A 20,097-nucleotide genomic window follows, 5' to 3' on the forward strand; every position below is an offset into this window, starting at 1 on the left:
ACATGCCTGGAAATTCAAGATACTAAACAATCAACAAAAAAATATGCCTAGAAAGTGTTCATTTTATAGGAAAAGAGAAATTTCCAAAACAATTATTACTGTGGATAGCCATATCTGACCATGATATGTCCAAGCCATTGTTTCGCACCTCCAAGGCTGTAGCAATTATTCATTGATCTATGAATGTTTAGAAAAACAACTTCTTCCATTCATTCACAAGTATCATGGAGACTTTAACTATTTATTTTGACCAGATTTCTTATTTTTCTAAAGACTCTCTAAATTGGATAGACCTATATGTCTTTTACATTGATAAAGAATCCAATCCCCAAATGTGTCTCAAGCACGACCAATTAAAAACTTTTGGGGGACATTTGGCACAGAAGGTTTACGAGGGAGATTGACAAGCTTCAACAGAGCAAGTTTCGATTGATCGAATTAAATTAAAACTACAAGAAATCAATTTAAATTTTTTACAGTCGTTTGCATCCATTGCAGATCGTGGTGTTTTTTTATTTAAAAAATAACTTATTTTTATTAAAAGATAAAGAACAGTTTTTTTTTACTTAACAATTATGTTATTGCGGTTTTTATTTTGTTGGATAATTCAAGCATCACTCGTTACTCAACCAAGAGCCCCAAGGCGAGGGGCGTTATAAGTTAGAGTTGACTTGTCCTAGCCTTTGCCTAAAAAAGCATATCCTGCAAGACAGCAGGACATGAAGCAGGCTGTGCTGGGTGTCATTTTACCACTAGCAGGATAACCTTAAGTATTACTTATTAACATTATTATTATAATAGTAAGTATTACTTATTATAACAATGACAATATAATAACAATAATAATAATAACAAGTATTACTATAATAATAAGTGTTTCTTAATGCATATTGAAAATAAATTTAATATAGAAAAATTTAATATTTAATAACTTTTTTATATGTTATCCAATTGCAATAACATAAATAAAGTGAAAAGAAACAAAAAATATTTAAAAAATAATTATTACAATTTTATTAAAGATCAGAGAAAAGATCAGAAGAAATCCGAAGGGAAGAAATCCATGATCTTAAACAAATCATAATTAATGATATCTTGTGAAAACTAAGTTCATTTTACTAATAAATGTTATAACAATTGTTATTAACAACTGTTTATAACAAGAAGTGTTATAACAATTGTTCAGTCTGATCAGCCAACTTATTAAATAATTTATAACTATAATATTTTTAAATAAATTTGAAAAAATTACTTGATTTTGGTTGTTGATAACTTTTCCTATATCTTCAACATCAATTATTCCATTTGTTCCACTGGTTGATTTACACCCACCACCACCACTTCCAGCAGTTGACTCATCTTCACTTTCACTTTCATACTTTTTCTATAAAAAAAAATTTCATTATTTACAATTACTATTATTATTATATTATATATTATTACAGTTACTGTTACAATTACAATTACTGTTATGATACAAAACTTTGTTACTATATTACTAAAATTATATTTCCTTTACCATATAGCTAACTTAAAAACTTATTCGTCAAATAAAATTATTTTAATTTTTCAGATTAAGATGAGAAAGGAAAAAAATTGGAAGTTCTTTAACATAAAAACAAATAATTGGTACAACAATTTAGTTAAAAATGATATTAAGTAATGTAGAAAGAACATTTTATGTTTATTTTTATCAATTGTGTCATACATGCATGCACATGATTATGGTCCATGTTTGTGTAAAGCAGTAGTCACTGCATTATCATTTTAGTATCAAACCATGATTTTTTATTCCTTTAAATCATTAATGAATATGAAAAGTAAAAAACTTAAAACAGAAGCAAAAAAGATATAAAATGTCAACTTTGGTATTTGAAAAAAGAACTTTATATAGAACTTTGAATAGAAAAAACATTAAGAGGAGTTAGGTTAATTGAGAAAAACCATTTTAACAAAGAATCAAGAACAATATGTTTTACTTAATTTTGCTGCTAAAAATAGAAAGCAATACCTTGAAGCAAGAAAACTTACAATCAGGGACAGTTTAACCAAATAAAAAAGAACTTAAATTAAACTGCTTCATGCTTAATTTTATTGAATAATTAGCCAACTGCAGCCATAGTGAACTGCAGTCATGGTGTATGGTTAGAGTTCTGACTTCAGAACTAGAGGTATATGGTTTGAAGCTGGCTCTGGCCATATCTGCATTACTGATAAGATTCCTTGCATTATTGATAAGAAATTCCTGGTTAAATGCTATTCTGCAGTACTCTGACAAAACCGCTAGACTTCTTGGAGCACATAAATAGCTAATTTAAAAATAATTAAAAAATAATTATAATAAATAAAATAAATAATTATAATAAAAAAAATAAAAATAATTAAAAACTAATTAAAAAATTATCGGTGTCAGGTCATAATGAGTGGCTTGCAACCAAGATCAAAACCCACTATAACATTTATGAATTGTTTAGAACCTAGCAAGTGCCAATAATTTTTGAAAGATTACCAAAGAGATTAAAAAGAGTTTAAACAAAATGTTAAACATTAAATGGTTAGTGATTGATGCTATATTTTAAACCGCACTAGAAGTTATAACATTTTATAACAAATAATGAAGTTACAACATAAAATATAACGTATCATATAGAGGCAGGGAACTTGAGTACAAAAATGTTTTCTCACATAGTAGAACACTTTTCTAAGCAAAAGACAGACTTTTTATAATGTTAGTGAAAAGTTTTTAAAACATTTTGAATGGCCAAGCTAGACAAAATGCTAGGAGCTTAAGCAATAAGTTCAAAAAAAGTTCATGTTCAAATGTTAATTTTTTTTTTAAACTCAACAAATGTTTATCTAAATAATGCTTTTATAAATGCCGACACATTGCAGACCTTCTGTTAAGTATCAATATTCTAGAGCAGATAAAAGTAATTAAAATTTTTGTTAACAACACAAGATAATTGTATAGTAACTACTCAAGAGAACATGCGCCAAAATATTTCCCAAAATCATACATTTTTATTTAATTTAACCGACAAACAAAACACAACAACAAAATCAATTTTTTTGTGAGCAGTTTTAATTAAATACACAGGATGTTTATGTTTTCATTGTTTATTATTTTCACTTCACATTTATTTCTTTATTGAATTTATTATATTATATAATGATTGAATTAAATTATTGTAAAGAAAAAAAAAAACTTTTACCTCTTCTTCTACTTTTTTTTCACTTATGCTTTCATTTTCTACAGTAAAACACTGACTATTTTGATATTCAAGGACAAGAGTTTTCATCCAGGTTGTAAAATCATCACTGATTGTTCCTATTTAAAAAAATCATAAAAATTGAATCCTTAACTTTTTTTTGCAAACAATGGAAATAAATTAAACAAATATGCATATATATTGGTTGTGACCTTATTCAAATAGCGATTGAAACTCTATGAATAACTTTAACTGAATTTGTTGTATATATGACAACAAAATACATGGCAAATATGTGTGTGGGTGTGTTGATATATATTTATATAATTTTCCTGTTTTTATTTTAATTTTAAACCAAACGCTTGCTTAGCTGTTTTTATTTTAACTGAGAACTTAAATAAAATGTTTGCTTTAACACTTTTATTTTAATTTAGATAGAAAATAAAAATTAAGTTTTAAAACTGTGCATACCAGCCTAAAAAATGTTTGCAGTAAATTACAAATGTTAATGACTGTAAAAAAATTAACATAATGATGTTCACTAACAAATATTAGGATGAACATTTATTTAAAAAAAAACATTTACTGAGACCTGTGTTATATTAACATACATATAAAAATAATAACAAAAATATCAATTTATAAAAAAAAAATAATTTTTAAGACAACCTTTTTCTTTTCTTGATACATTCTCATCACCAAGTCCAAGTGGGAATACTTTGTTAGCATATAGTTTATGAAGCCACTTGTCCAAACTAATAGCAACCTAGCAACCAAAAGAGTCTATATAAAGAGTCTATTTTTTAAATTCTTTTTTTTAAATTATTTTTTAATCTTAAGGAATATTTTGGTCTGTACTTCTTGCTTATGAAGCAAGGCGTTAGCTTGGTAAGAAAAAAGTATAGATCAAAAAAATATCACAACATTAAACTTAAAATACTTAGAGTGTTTATATATAATGTATATAGTATGCATCCAAGCCATATTTTAAAAATATTTTCTTAAAAATAACATGAAAAATCCTAAAAATAAAAAAAAGGATTAAATAAAAATAATACATTTTGTGTAATTAAGAATATTTCAATAATACAATAATATAATACATTTTGTGTAATTAAGAATATTTCATGTGTTAAAAAACAATTCATTTGTACAAATTTGTACAATGAATGTACAAATGTGCACATTTTAGAAACATTATTTGTACTCAAAAAATGTTTAAGCACTTTAATTTTGCATGAAGTAACACAATGATGGAATACTGTGGATGTTGCATTGCTAAAATTATGATGTGTGGCTGACATAATTGCAGGTTCAAATCCTCGAGAGGGAAATAAAAAAATAAGAAAAAATTTAATTTTAAAGTTTCATCTTTTATTAACTATTATTGTTGTTTATTTATATTTATCTTAATTTAATTTTTTAAAGTTTCATTGAATAAGTGAATCAATGCATACATAAAAGAACTTAAATAGGGATAGACGCAATGGAGTGTACACATATCGACTGGCTTAAATAGGGATAAACGCAGTGAAGTGTACATATATCGACTGACTTAAATAGGGATAAACGCAGTGAAGTGAACATCGAATAAAGGTTCAGGTTTTAGCATGCTATATTATAATATATGTATTATAAAAGAAAATTCTTAAAAGAAAATTTTATTATTATAATAATAAAATTAGTTTAATAAATTTATTATTTGTAAATAAGTTTAATAAATCAATTTAACTTAAAATAAATTACACTAGATTTTTAGGCAAAATGGTTAAAATAATTAATAATAAATATACATAATTTATAATATTTGTATAATACTTGTACAAATTAGAAAAACTTTTGTTGTAGACGTGTACAAGTAATGCCTAACCTAACATTAAATAATTGATGAAATATTGAAATATCAGCAAAAATATAATCCTTAACACTGGCATGCATAAATTTATGCTCTATAGCATTCTGTGCAATATTTATTAGAAAAAATGACTAATTCACTATGTATTATAGATAACCAACTAGTGAAAGTATAAAGTTTATGTACTCTGAAAAACAGACCAAAGAAATATCCTACAATATAATCAGTGGAAAAACACTTAATATGTTACTAATTGATTTAAGGCCATAAAAAAACAACTTTTTAGAGTTTTTAATTTTTGATATCATAGACTTTTACCCTTCTACCAGTGAAAGACTTCTAAAAAAACTCTAATAATTTCACAGAGCAAAATCTCACTACAAATAACTATTTTTCACTCTAGTCTAAGTTTAGATTAAGTGATCAAGTGTTTTACTTGATGTTACTATGGGATTGCTCAACAGTGCAGAGGTTTGTGAGCTGATAGGAATATTTCTTCTTTTTCAAATTTTAACATTTTATAAAAAGTTTGAGTTACCATGACAATGGATAGACAGTTTTTAGCAACTAACTCTCTTGGAATGGAATGACATATTTATACAGTGTAACATAAAAATTGTAAACTATCTTGCTGTTACGTTAAATCTTCACTTTGCTTTTAAACTTCAAACCTGATAATTATCAGGTTTGAAGTAAGGTAATGTATTATAATACATTAAACCCATGCTGATTTTCCAAATATACTTTACCAAATACCAACATAATAAATCATACACTTTGCTCATAATAGAAAAAAAACTGATTGGGTAATAGTTGGAGTGGTCAGATTCTCTGGGATGACAGAAAGAGTAACGTCAATAGATTTAAGAAGCAAACTAGAAAAAAAGTTCTTTACAAATATTACTTCTTTTTCTTTTAGAGATAATATGGTCACAACCATGGTATGAGAGATAGAAAGTAAAACTTATTTTTGTTGAAGATTTTTTAAAAGTCTTAAGAACATATGTTCTAAGATAAAACTGAATTTAGATAAAAACAATTCTGAGTAACTGAGTTTAATTTAGGAGTAGCTGAGTTTTGATATAATTTATCTTTTTATTCAACTGTTTAAAACTTTCACATATTAAATTATTTTAAAAATTATTCTATGCAGAGCAAATATTGATAACAGTATATATTTTGAAACTAATGATTTTTATTATGTAAAAAATATTTATAAATAAACAAACAACTTACAGTATTATAATGGTCTTCATAAATGGAGTTGCCAAGACCAAACACAGTGTACTTCAATCCTTTAAGTAAATTCTTTTGAACACGAAAATCATCACTAGCTTCTTTTAGGTAAGTGCAAAACCAGGTTGCACTGTCTGGAGGAGAACCACCCATATATGTTGATATGATAAAAACACAAAGAGAATTACCATCTGTCTAGGGAGAAAAATATCAATTTAAAAATCAGAGAAAAATTTTTTTTAACAAGATTTTAACAAAATTTTTAACAAAAAACTGTTTTATACAAATTTGCAAATTGCACAGTCAAATCTAAAATTTTTGTAATTTTCCTATTTATTTTAATTATATATAAATATATATAACCCCTAACTGGTTGTCAGAAAGTTTTTCCGTATTGTGTTGACAAAAATTAAAAATTAAAATGCAAGACCAGAATTTTTTTTTATTACTTGATAGACTGCCTGCCCCAACCAAACCCTCAGTCGATGTAGCAGAACTCCCTTGCAAGTCAGGCTATAAGATAGTCGATGTAGTAACACTCCGTTGCGAGTCAGGCTGTTTGGCAGTCGATGTAGCAGCACTTCATTGCGAGTCAGGCTATTTGTCAGTCGATATAGCAGTACTTTGTTGCGAGTCAGGCTATAAGATAGTCGATGTAACAATACTCTGTGCATGATTTCCAGTAAAAAAAAATAAATAAAAAAAAACATTGTTTATATTATTAAAAACAATCAGAATGTTTTTAAAAACATTCTGGTCAATTAAATTTGCGTTTTTGAAGTTTTTTTAAAAAAATTATTTTGTAATTAAATTAATGGTTTTAACTTTCTGACAACACGCAAATGTTGGAAGAAAGTCAAAAGTAATTAAAAGTGACGTATTTGTTGGCATAAGAATCATTTTTTTCCTTCCGTACTCCCAAATGCAACAATATATATATATATATATATATATATATATATATATATATATATATATACAACCCGTAGATGTTGTTCGAAAGTTTTTTCCATATTTTGTTGGCAAAAAGTAAAAATTAAAATGCAAGACCGGAATTATTTTTTTTTATTAATTATTAGACTGCCTGCCCCAAACAAACCCTCAGTCGATGTAGCAACACTCCCTTGCGGGTCAGGCTAAAAGATAGTAGATGTAGCAGCATTCCCTTGCGGGTCAGGCTATTTGTCAGTCGATGTAGCAGCACTCCCTTGCGAGTCAGGCTATTTGTCAGTCGATGTAGCAGCACTCCCTTGCAAGTCAGGCTATAAGATAGTCGATGTAGCAACACTCTGCGCATGATTTACAGTAAAAAATAAATAAAAATAAAAACATTTTATTAAAAAAATTAAAAATAATAACATTTTATTAAAAAAAATAAAAATAAAAACATTGTTTATATTGTTAAAAACATTCAGAATGTTTTTAAAACATTCTGGTCAATTAAATTTGCGTTTTTGTGGTTTTTTTAAAAAACGATTTATTTGTAATTAAATTAATGGTTTTTACTTTCGTCCAACACGCAAATGTTGGACGAAAGTCAAAAGTAATTAAAAGTGACGTATGTGTTGGCATAAGAATCACTTTCTTCCTTCCGCTCTTCCCAAAGACAACAAACTATAGATCTATATATATATATATATTTTCTATGTATATATATATATATATATATATATATATATATATATATATATATATATATATATATATATATATATACACAAAGAAAAATGTGTCAAACAAAATCTCAACTTCAAAAAAATTTTTTTTATATATTTCTTTAAAGGTTTGTAAGAAATTAGTACAAAATATATTTAACACTAGAGGTCTTTCAATGTTTCATCAGTAGTGTTAGTTTAAGTGCTGTTATGTACAAATTTATTTATTTTTTGTTACAAAAGTATTTTTTAATCAATTAATGTATTGTTGCTATTAGTTACCATTGTCTAATATTTTTTAAAACAGGAAGTGTTAGTTAAAAGTATCATGCTTTTGTTTATGCAAATGACTTTCATAAGATAATAAATTTTTATCACTTTTAAGTTCCAGAAATACAAAAAGCTGGAAAAATGGTTCCATTATTTTTTTATTTTACGTTGGCAATCATATACATGATTGCCAAACCTGTCTGTTGAATGGCCAGTTCTGCAACTTGAAATATGACCATTAGTGCGATTTCTTAAATTGTTTGTTTTTCCAGTATACGTTGATTGACCATTACGAGACAAACATTTTAGATAATAAATGACATTCTTGCTGCTACAAGTAATGTGACTTTTAATGTTCCAAATAGTACCGTTGGATGTTACGAAATTATTTACCTCTTGTAGGTAAAATAAACAAATTTTGCAACGACTATCATTACATTTAAAAATTCCTATCTTTTTGTTATTAGATGTTATGGAATTAAATTTAGTGGAAGTAAGTTGTCTCAGTAAATTTGGTGGTTGTTTGTAAGCTATTACAGGATTTATGTTAGAAAATATTTTTTGTATTCTTTCACTGGTGGATAAACTGAGTAGAAGTTTGGTTTTAGTTAATATAGGTTGGCAATTTAGGTTGCTGTAAAATTTGGTGACTAAAGGAACGACTTCACTAGGTTTCTTTTGTTGAGCTGGTCCTTGTAGTTTTGCATTATGAAATGCTTTTTCAATAATAATGTCTGGATAATTACATTCTTTCAGCCATAATTTAAGCTCTGCTAAACGCAGATTTTCGGTGATATAATCAGATGTAAATACAATTATTCTTTTTGCAAGACTATAAGGGATGTTCTTTTTGGTGTGGTAAGGATGATGACTGTTAAAATTAAGATAATCGTGTGTGTTTGTTTCTTTATAAAATATGTCAGTTTTGATATATTTGTTATTTTGAAGAATAACAGAAATGTCTAAAAAATTAATTATATTATAAATATTTTCTTTTTCAACTAATTCAATGCCATAGTCAATTGTGAAGGTAATTGAATTGTTTAATTCGGCGAGTGACAATTTAAATTTGTTTATATCTAAGTGTTTAGGCCATATGTTAAAACCATCATCAACATATCTAAAGTAGAACTGTTCAATAGTATGAACCTCGTCATTCGAAAAAAATCTTGGTAGAATTTTTAGAAAAAGTATTGTTTCTTCTAAGAAACCTATCGAAAGACATGCATAGTCTGGTGCAAAGTCTGTACCCATGGCTGTACCTGTGACTTGGTGAAATATTTGATTATTAAAGAGAAAATTATTGTTTTTTAAAATAAATGATGCTGATTTTATAATGAAATTGGTAGTAATTCGTTCAGGTATTAGATTTTTATGTTTTTCAACCCAAAATTTTAATGCTTCTAAACCAAGGTTGTGGGGAATTGTAGTGTAAAGGTTAACAATGTCACATGTTAGTATAATACTATCTAGCTCTACTTTTTAGGAATTTTTCTTAAGAAGTCCCAATCATCTTTTATATAAGTTTTTTGCTTCCGTACAATAGGAGATAGAATTACGTGTAGAAATTGGCTTAAATGTGACGTAGGTGAATCAATTCCTGCAATAATAGGTCGACCCTTTAAATCGATTGGTGGTTGCATTTAATTAACTAGAGAATTAGACTCTTGAACTTTTTTGATTATTTCTTTACATTTGTGAATTTTGGGAATTACATAAAAATTGCTTGATTTCCATTCAAATTTTGTAATGTAGTCTATCTCGTTTTGTGTTAAGCATTTATGTTTATCAATCATTTTTAAAAGATTTTTGAAAACTAGTTTATCAGAGTTTAAGTTTGTTTTTTCATACGTGATTGAAGATGATAGATGATCTTGATAAACAAGCTTATCGCTGTAATATGTAGAGTCCATCACAATTAAACTGCTCCCTTTATCAGCTATTTTAATAACAATGTCTTTCATTTCTCTCAGCTCTTTAAGAGCTGTTCTTTCTTGTGATGAAATATTATCAACTGATAGATTTTTAATGGGATCAACTTGTTCGATTTTCGAAATTATTTCATTAAGTTTTGGAAGAGTTGATTTAACATTATAATTTGATTTCTTCTTTAAAATGCTAATGTCATTATTATGGGTTTCATAAAATTTTTCTTTTAGTTTAAGCTTTCGAGTGAATTGTCTTATATCTGAATTAATGTGTAAAAAATTACCTTTAGTTGTTGGGCAGAATTTAGGACCTTTTATCAGAAGTGATATTTGGAAAGTGGTCAGGTGTTTGGTGGATAGGTTGATGACCTTAGGTTGTATTTTCTTGGGATTGTGCTTGTCCAGTTTTTTGAAGGTGCGCTATTTAACAATTGGTCATAATTCATAATATTATTTGATGAAGAATTAAAGTTTGCCGAATTGATATTTTCTTTCTCTTTATATTATATATATTTATTTTCTATGTATATATATATGGTTATTTTCTATGTATGTATATATATATATATATATATATATATATATATATATATATATATATATATATATATATATATATATACATATATATATATATATATATATACATATATATATATATATATATAGATATATATATTTATATATATATATATATATATATATATATACATATATATATATATATATATATATACATATATATAAAATTTTAGATTAGTTAATAAATTATTATAATTTTGCAGTTTACAAATTTGTATAAATATTAGCCTTGTAAAAATAATTATATATTTTAAAAGGTAAAAAAGCAGTTAAACTCATAATTCATACTAATTTTTTAACTAATACATACAAATTATTTTAATTATTAATACTAAATATTTTAACTAACACATACTAACTATTTTAATTAATATATACTAATTATTTTAATTAATACATACTAATTAGTACTCTGCAGTCGTTAATTTACTTTAAAAAAAGTAAAGGTATAATCAGGGGAAAAAAACTGTATATTAAGTACCTAAATAGCTAAAAAGTTGCTTAAGTGAAAAAATAAATAGTATATAAAAAAAAAACAACCTAAAATAAAAAAAATATTAAAGAATAATTAAACTCAAACATGAATAATAATAAATAAAATAATATGGAGCAGTAGACTAGTGGTAGAGTATTTGGCTTACAATCAAATGGTTCAAATCCACCCTACACCGCTGAAAGTATTGCACTCAACATGTTTCTTTGTGCAGTAGCCTTGTTTACTAAAATTCATGTTCTGAAGTTTTAAAAGAGTGTTGCAAAAATAAAATAATAACAACATATAAATTATTTAAGAGCAGTAATAAATTATTAAAAAAAAAAAAACTAACTTGAGCATAATTGGAGCTCAAGTTAGATAAATGTTTTTTTTTTACTTATTTATATGCTTATTGCAATCGTCAGAAAAAATATGGTTTTATATCTTTTTTACCTTATGATTGACATGATGATGACAATAAGAATGAAACTTATAGTCAAATATATATTTTTAATTATTCACCCCCCCCCCCAAAGCCAGGAAGGCAACTACAGTCGAGAAGGCTACTATTTGTGGTTACAACCCTTTCTCAATATATAAATATATACATACATATATATACACATATATATATACATATATATATATACACACATATATATATACATACATATATATATATACACATATATATATACACACATATATATATATATATACACACATATATACATACATATATATATATACATACATACATATATATACATACATATATATATATATATATATATATATATATATATATATATATATATATATATATATATATATATATATATGCGGTAGTGTTGTTGTGGTAGAGCACTCGCTTTATAAGCGAGAGGTTCCGAGTTCGATTCCCACCACGTCCCTGGTAGTACCAGCGACCTTGTTCGTCATGGTTCGTGTTTCGGAATCATAGAGTTGAGAGAGGGTAATAGCCACAATTAAGTAGCCTCCTGTAGTGAGGCTTCCTGTCTGTAGTGGCCTTCTCGGCCTTGGGGAGGTGAATTAACAAACATATATACATATATATATACATATATATATATATATATATATATATATATATATATATATATATATATATATATATATATATATATATATATATATATATATATATATATATAAATAAGGGTTAGAAGCCAATTATTTATATGAAAGTCCCTGACTTTTTTGATCAGACGAATTTCTATGACCATTTTCAATATTTACAATGGTTTTTATAAAATGTTCAAAATTATAATTTACTGCAATGGAAATGCTAAAATTGTATATGCTTAGCTATTAGTTAATTTGGATATTAGTATGGAATTTATTATACATGTTTGTATAGATCTTATTATTAAGGATGACTCCATAGTCATGAACACTAAGAAAAACATAGGTTTCAGAAAAACATAAGTTTAAAATGATCTTCAAGAAAATCTAAAAATTATGCACATAGAATTTTTTATAAATCATCCTTCACTGACACAAAAATTAACTGAAACATTTATGTAATTATAAAGTCGTATAAAAACACAAATATCTTTCAACATCCTTTGCAATAGTTGATCTATAACACTACTTTGGATTAAAATTAATATAACACTACTTTGGGTTTAAAATAGTTGGTCTTTAACAGTATTTTGAGTTAATCCTTTTCTATCACTATTTGTAGTTGTACTCTTGCTAATCTAACAATATCTTCAAATAAAATTAGCACAGTATAACAAAACAAGGCTTAGAAACATAAAATATTTTGATCGAAAACTCGTTTTAATGATTAACATCGAAAATGTGATTTTCTGAATAATGTCGAAAACAAAAAAAAAAATGGAATAAGATCGAAAACTCATTTTAATGATTAACATCGAAAATATGATTTTCTGATCACACTTTTTTTTATAAAAAACTAGTACTAAGAGAAAATCTTAAGAAACTTTTAATACTAAGTCACTTTTCAATAAAATAACGCATATCTATCAGTATTTTCTAATTTTTTCTTTATTTTTTTATTTTTTATTTATAAGTTCTTTAAAAACCAAACCAAACCAAACAGATTCTGCATGATTTTGTAAGTAAGTAGGAAAGTGTTCCAACATAAATATAAAGAGCATTTTTATAACTATTACAAAACGTTATGTAAAGATAATAAAAGACAACTTGTAAAATATTTTTATTTCTAAACCCCATTCAATTGATGCCTGTCCATGATTCATAGTCAGAACCAATCTAATGACAGATGACAACTCTGGATACTTTTTTATGTTAATGTCTTGGAAGTAAAAATCATCGAAGCGTTTATGGAAGTAAAAATCATCGAAGCGTTTATCGAAGGTGTTTATGCTTTTGATCATAGCTAATCAAAACGATTCATTAATAATGATTAATTGCAAACTTTAATGAGAAAATTCATTAATAATGATTGATTGCAAACTTTGATGACAAACTTCAGGAACTGGTTGATAACTTTGTCAGAATAAGAAGCAGTTAATATTTGAAGTGAGATAAGATGATGCAGCAATGTTTTTATTTGATATTTTTTTCAGGTGTGATCTGAGCATAAAAATAAAATATTACATGCGTGGTAAGGCGGCTCATAAAACAACATTTTTTGAAAATGTCTGATGGTACCCCCTAATGGTGTTCTATATAATAAATTAATACGAAATTAAATAAAATTTTGAATAAATTTTTTTTTTGGGGTGGCTTAAACTCTAAAACATCAGACAGGTTCCTAATATTTAAAAAAAAAAAAGTTCTTTAAAAGCAAATCATGTTAGGTCTTAAAAGAATTGAAATTTTATAAAAATTTCTAAAATAATTACAAAAATTTATGGAAACACAAATTAAAAAAGTTTATTTAAATAAACTATGAAAATATGTACTTTTTTTGTTGTTGTTGTTAACAACGATAGTTTTTTAACAAAAAAGTAATCTTTATAAAAAATGATTATTGTTTTTAGATGTTTTATAAAATTTTATAAAATTAACTAATTTAAACTTCAGTCTGTGTAGCAAAACCCTCAGTTTGTGTAACAGCACTCCTCACATGTTCTACTTATTTTTCAGTCAATATAGCAGCACTCCTCACATGTTCTATCTATTTTTCAGTCAATCTAACATGTTTTACATATTTGTCAGTTGATGTAGCACCGTGTAATGTAAACACCAAATTATCATGAAAAATCATTCATTCAACTCCTAAAAATGGCTTTGACTGAAACTTAAGAGATTGTGCCTTCACTTCAAACCACCGGTAACCACTTCAAGCCACCGGTAACCTAGGATTAACAATGATTTTAATGAGATTTTTCTACTCATTTAATAGACTTTATTACAGTGATTTCAGAAAAAAAAAGTGGGTGCTCATGGGTAAGTTACAAAATTAGAACCATGAAATTTGCACAAAATGCATTAAAAACAATAAAAATAGAGTTATTGATGTACTTTATTGTTATATATTATGATACAAAGTATGTATATATGTAAAAGTATTTCATTATAAGTACTAGAATTAAATCTTAAATTAAGCCTGAATTAAATGCAGTTTTTATAGCCTAGACCCCTCCCCCATTTCTTTACTTTTTAAAATGCTTATTTTTGTCCAGAACATAGAAAAAATTGTAATTGAACATTTCTGCTCACTCAGTGTGTCTGGTTTTATGTCTGATGCATGAAGTGTCTTTACGCACAAAAGCACTACTAAACATTTAAAAGCTGTGACATTGAGTTAGTAATATTAGATTGTAAAAAGACAACATATAAAATTTTTAAGTAGCTTGTTCGATAAAAATGATAAGAAAGACTTATAGTCTAATTTTCTTACTTTTTAATATCATGATTATAAATTTTGTAACATTTTTTCCAATCCCTTCGCTATTCCACCCCACCCCATTTATTTGACTTTTACATGATTATCATGTTCAAATTTAAATTACAACTTATACCAAGTTATAAGAGTTTTTTTGACTTTTTTTGACTTGCCAACACAATGTGCAAGTTGATCATGCAATAAAAAATATTATGTAATAAACAATCAATATAAACATCTTTGAAAAATGCTTTAAAATAAATTTTTGCTAAATAACTATAAAAGTTTAAAGCAAATAAATAAAAATATTAAATAAAGTTTATAATAATTTTGGTGTGTTTTTAATTATGCTATTGTACATATTTAATATAACAGTTTTTCTTGAGCTGGTAGTTCATAGCATCTACTAATTTCTGATTGAACTTTTAAAGATGAAATTTTGCATAAAAAACAAATTATTGGAACCCAGCAAATATCTTTTTTATGTGGCAAGTAAAAGGGTTTTAGAAACTGACTGTTTCATGAACTTGATAAGTTTCATGAACTTGATAAATCTTGATTTTCCTCAAATATTTCCACAATATTGCCTATAAACCATTTTGCATCATAAACACATGCTATATTAATTCCTGGTGTTATTTTTAAATTATTATAAATTTTAAAAAAATTATTTCTTGATGAATAAGAAGCATAAGCTGCATTGAAGAAACATTTACATGAGTAAAGCTGATTTTTTCCATGCTGTGTTTATAAAAAAAGAAGTAAATGTATAGCGCATCATTAAATCTAAATTAACATTGAGCTAGATCTAATGATGCACTAGCCATTTATTTCTAATTACTATCTAGAAAGATATACTTAAATACAAGTTTTGAAATATAAACTTAGGTTTCCTTGAGTTTTGGCACAACAAATAAATAAGAAATGATTAATTTTATATATAAAATAAAGATATAAAATGAACAATAACTTGTTTGTCTTTTATGCCACAGCTTTTAAATGTGTATGTTTACATAAAACCAGATACACTGTGTAAGGAAATATGTTCAATTTCAATTTTTTCTAAAATTGTTTATGTAAAAAAGTTAATGGACAGAGGGGATGAGAAAAGGTGCTAGGGCTATTTAAAAACTGAGTTAAATTGAGGCTTAATTCAAGATTTATTTCTAGTACAGATTATAAAATACTTTTACATATACATACTTTGTATTACAATATATAATACAAACTAAAGTGCATCAGTATCTCTATTTGTATTGTTTTTAATGCATTTTGTGTATTCCCTATGAGTATTTACCCACTAATTTTTCTAGAAATCGCGGCAATAAAGTCTATTAAATCAGTAGAAAAAAAAAAATCTCATTAAATCAGTGTTGATCATTGGTTACTGGTGGTTTGAAATAAAGGCATAATTTCTTAAGTTTTAGCTGGAGCCATTTTTAGGAGTCCATAATTTTTTACTAAACGGTATCTTATCGGTAAATAACTAAAAATTTGGAAGCCTACCATTTATAGAAATTAAAAAAATATATCTTTTCAGTTTTTAATTTCAGATTTTGTATATTGACGATCAAAATCAACTTTCTATATTTGCAAACAATTTTTAAGGTAGCCATTATGGATAAAATGTGACATTTGAAAATTCAATGTCAAAGTTTTTTAAAGAAAGTCTAGAGTTGTATACAATGAAAATACTAGAAGGTTTTCTGAAATTTTGTTTTTAAATTATAGAGTTTCAAAGTATGAACAAAAACATGTTTTTGCTACCAAAGTTTTTATTTTTGGAAAAATCAAATGACCATACCTCATCTGAGGTGGTTCATGTTGGACCTTGGTCCATTTGCCATGGAATGACCCATAGGCCCTTTCCAATAACATTTTTTATAACATTTTTTTTTTTTTGTTATTCACCTCCTCAATGCCGAGAAGGCCACTACAGATGAGGAGACTACTTAATAGTGGTTTTAACCCTCTCTCAACTCTATAACTGCGAAACACGAACCTTGACGAACAAGGCTGCTGCACAGAAAAACAAGTTGAGCAATAATGAATAATAATGCAATAATGACAACAACCAACTTCACCTAATTTACTCTAATAATCAATAACATTTTACATGAAGCATCTTGAACGCTATTATAGTGATTTCTGTCTTTTTCAATAGGTGGAGTTTCAGATCTATGGTATAGAAAATATTTTAATGCTTTGAATACCAGCTTTTTATTATTTGTACAGCAAACATTAAAATCACACACTAGTCTTTCACTTTGTACTCAAACTTACAACTAAATTTATTTTCCCATTTCAAAACAGTACTTAGCTTTGTCATTACTTTTTGCACCAATAAATTTAAATTACTGATATTGAAAATTATTTTTTAAAAAAAGTTTTTAAATTAAATTACTTTTGTAAAAATTAAGTAAACAAGTACACATTTTTTTTTGATATTTTTATTTTAAATTATTTATAATGTAAATGCCATTTTGAAAAAACTTTTACTGCATTTAAAAAATGTTAATTCTAATTTGAATATTAATTTTATCTTTTATTATTATTGCTTTTTTTATATTCCTTTATTTATAAAACTATTATTACTTTTATTTTATACTGTCTTTTTTAACTCTACTAATATTACTATTATCATTAATTTATCTTTGTTTTTTAAATCTTAATAATATTATTTATAATGATAGTGATAGTGATTCAATTGTAGTAATAGTTTTTATGGTTATTGTCCTAATTTTTGCAATTGTTATGTTTATTTTATTAATTTCTGTCGTAGTTATAAACTTTACTATAATTATTATCATTAGTTATAATTTTTAGTAAAGTTATCATGATATAGTTACTATTTGTTTTTTTATTCACATTATTATTAATATTATTATTTTTATTATATTATTATTGCAATTATTAATATCATCTTTATTTATTTTCTTTTTTTTCCTTTCTTTCGTTTTTTTTTTTTTTTTATTATTCTTTTTCTTATTTTCTTATTCTTTTTCTTATTTTTTATTTTCTGTGTTTTATTTGTTTGTTTTTTTCAGGTGTAACTCCATTGACAAGTTTTTAACTATATGAGTGACACCTAACCTTATTTATGTGAGTTTATAAAAAATATTATTGTAAATTTTCATATTTTATGGTTAAATAAATGGAGTAAATTAAAATTAAATTACAAACTATAGTTAAGATTTTTATAATGGCTTTATTGCCTTGGTTATATGGAACTAAACAATTCAGCAAATTAGGGTAACACCTAAATATCTTTGAAATTAGGGTAAATATCTTTTAGTAGTAGTAACCAGAGCAATAGTATGGGAATAAAAACATTGAAAAACACTAAAAAAAAAAATTATTAAAAAATCTAATATCTAAAATAACATTAGTTAAACAGAATTTAAAATTTTTAATTTTACAATAATTATACTTATTTACTGCCTAAAAAATTGTAAACATCAACTGTTGTTTATTGTTTAATCTAAAAAACTTTCAGAATGCTAATTTCATTTTGCAATTCTCTCTCATTTAATTGCACCCTTGATATATATATATATATATATATATATATATATATATATATATATATATATATATATATATTTGTAGCTAGACTTTTATAAAAAGGAAAATTCTATTATAAAACCCTAATTTAATTGTAAAGGTAAAAGGAGAATATAAACATTGTATGATAATCTTCCTAGTGATGGTATCACAATAAGTTATACATTCTGCAAAACACCACAAAGAACATTCAGTTGTCAAAAACTAATTTTATTCAAACATTGTGTCATATATAAGAAAATTGCATTATAGAAAACTGTTCAAAATATAATCGTTAAACATTAAAAAGGATTTGATTTATGGATTAAAACAAAATTCTCGGTAGTTTTTACTAACTAAAGTATAAATTAAAAAAATGTAATTTTTATTAAAAAAGTCTAGAATAAAAATGTTAAGATTAAAAACCTCTTCAAGAAGAACTTCTTCAGGTTCACAATTTTTCATATTGATAACAGATGTTTTTATGCCATTGCTTTCTGCATACTCTTTAAATATTTCACTAAAATACTAAAAAATAATTATATAACACATTTCAATACATATTTATGCATAACTTATGATCTATATATGCATTTATGATCTATATATACTTTATGATCTATATATACATTTATGATCTCTCTCCCTCCCTCCCTCCCTCCCTCCCTCCCTCCCTCCCTCCCTCCCTCCCTCCCTCCCTCCCTCCCTCCCTCCCTCCCTCTCTCCCTCCCTCCCTCCCTCCCTCCCTCTCTCTATATATATATAACCACACACACAAAAAAAGAGTAGACCTCGACTGTAGTGGCCTTCTTGGCCTTGGGGTGGTGAAAAATTAAAATATATATAAATATATATATATATATATATATATATATATATATATATATATATATATATATATATATATATATATATAAATTATGTTAGTACAAATAGAGTTTATTCTACAAATAGAGTGCTCAATGTTCTTAAAGAGCATGGCAATAATTAATTAGTAAAAACACTTATCTAATTTTTTTTACAACAACTTATTTCTCCATCAGTAGGTTTATCAGAAAGCTTCCTGATGAACCTACTGATTAAGAAACAGATGGGTCCCTAATATTATTTAAAAAAAAGTTCTTCAAAAGTATATTATGTTGGGATTAAAAGAAGTGAAACTATATAAAAATTTCAAAAACAATTATCATTTTATATAAACATTAAGACAAAAAAAATATATATATATAATAAAACTTTTTTGTAAAAATGTAGTTTTATTTTTAGTTAAAAATGTAATTTTTCAGACAGTGAAAGTAAAAATAATATATTTTTTATAAAATGATGATTACTTTTGAAATTTTTATATGATTTTGTTTCTTTTGAGGCATATAATTATATAATTTCTTTTGAGACCCATAATTATATAATTTCGCTTCTTTTGAGACCCAACATAATATACTTTTGAAGATTTTTTTTTGGTGGATAATATTAGGAACCCGTCTGATGTTCAAAAATCTT

The 20,097-nt window shown here is 25.5% G+C and overlaps 1 protein-coding gene across 1 annotated transcript in view; it reads right to left on the minus strand.

Annotated features, from left to right (window-relative positions):
• Window positions 1–20,097, minus strand: part of LOC100207086 (S-adenosyl-L-methionine-dependent tRNA 4-demethylwyosine synthase TYW1) — an 85,662-nt gene that overhangs the window by 36,712 nt on the left and 28,853 nt on the right. Inside the window, exons 5-9 of the mRNA XM_065808170.1 lie at window positions 19,024–19,125; window positions 6,301–6,495; window positions 3,879–3,975; window positions 3,213–3,328; window positions 1,253–1,384 (exon numbers count right to left, since the gene is read on the minus strand). Coding sequence (XP_065664242.1) covers window positions 1,253–1,384; window positions 3,213–3,328; window positions 3,879–3,975; window positions 6,301–6,495; window positions 19,024–19,125 — 642 coding nt within the window. The remainder of the gene's footprint in view (window positions 1–1,252; window positions 1,385–3,212; window positions 3,329–3,878; window positions 3,976–6,300; window positions 6,496–19,023; window positions 19,126–20,097) is intronic.

Source organism: Hydra vulgaris, chromosome 10, assembly GCF_038396675.1.
Source record: "Hydra vulgaris chromosome 10, alternate assembly HydraT2T_AEP".
Classification (NCBI taxonomy): Eukaryota; Metazoa; Cnidaria; class Hydrozoa; order Anthoathecata; family Hydridae; genus Hydra; species Hydra vulgaris.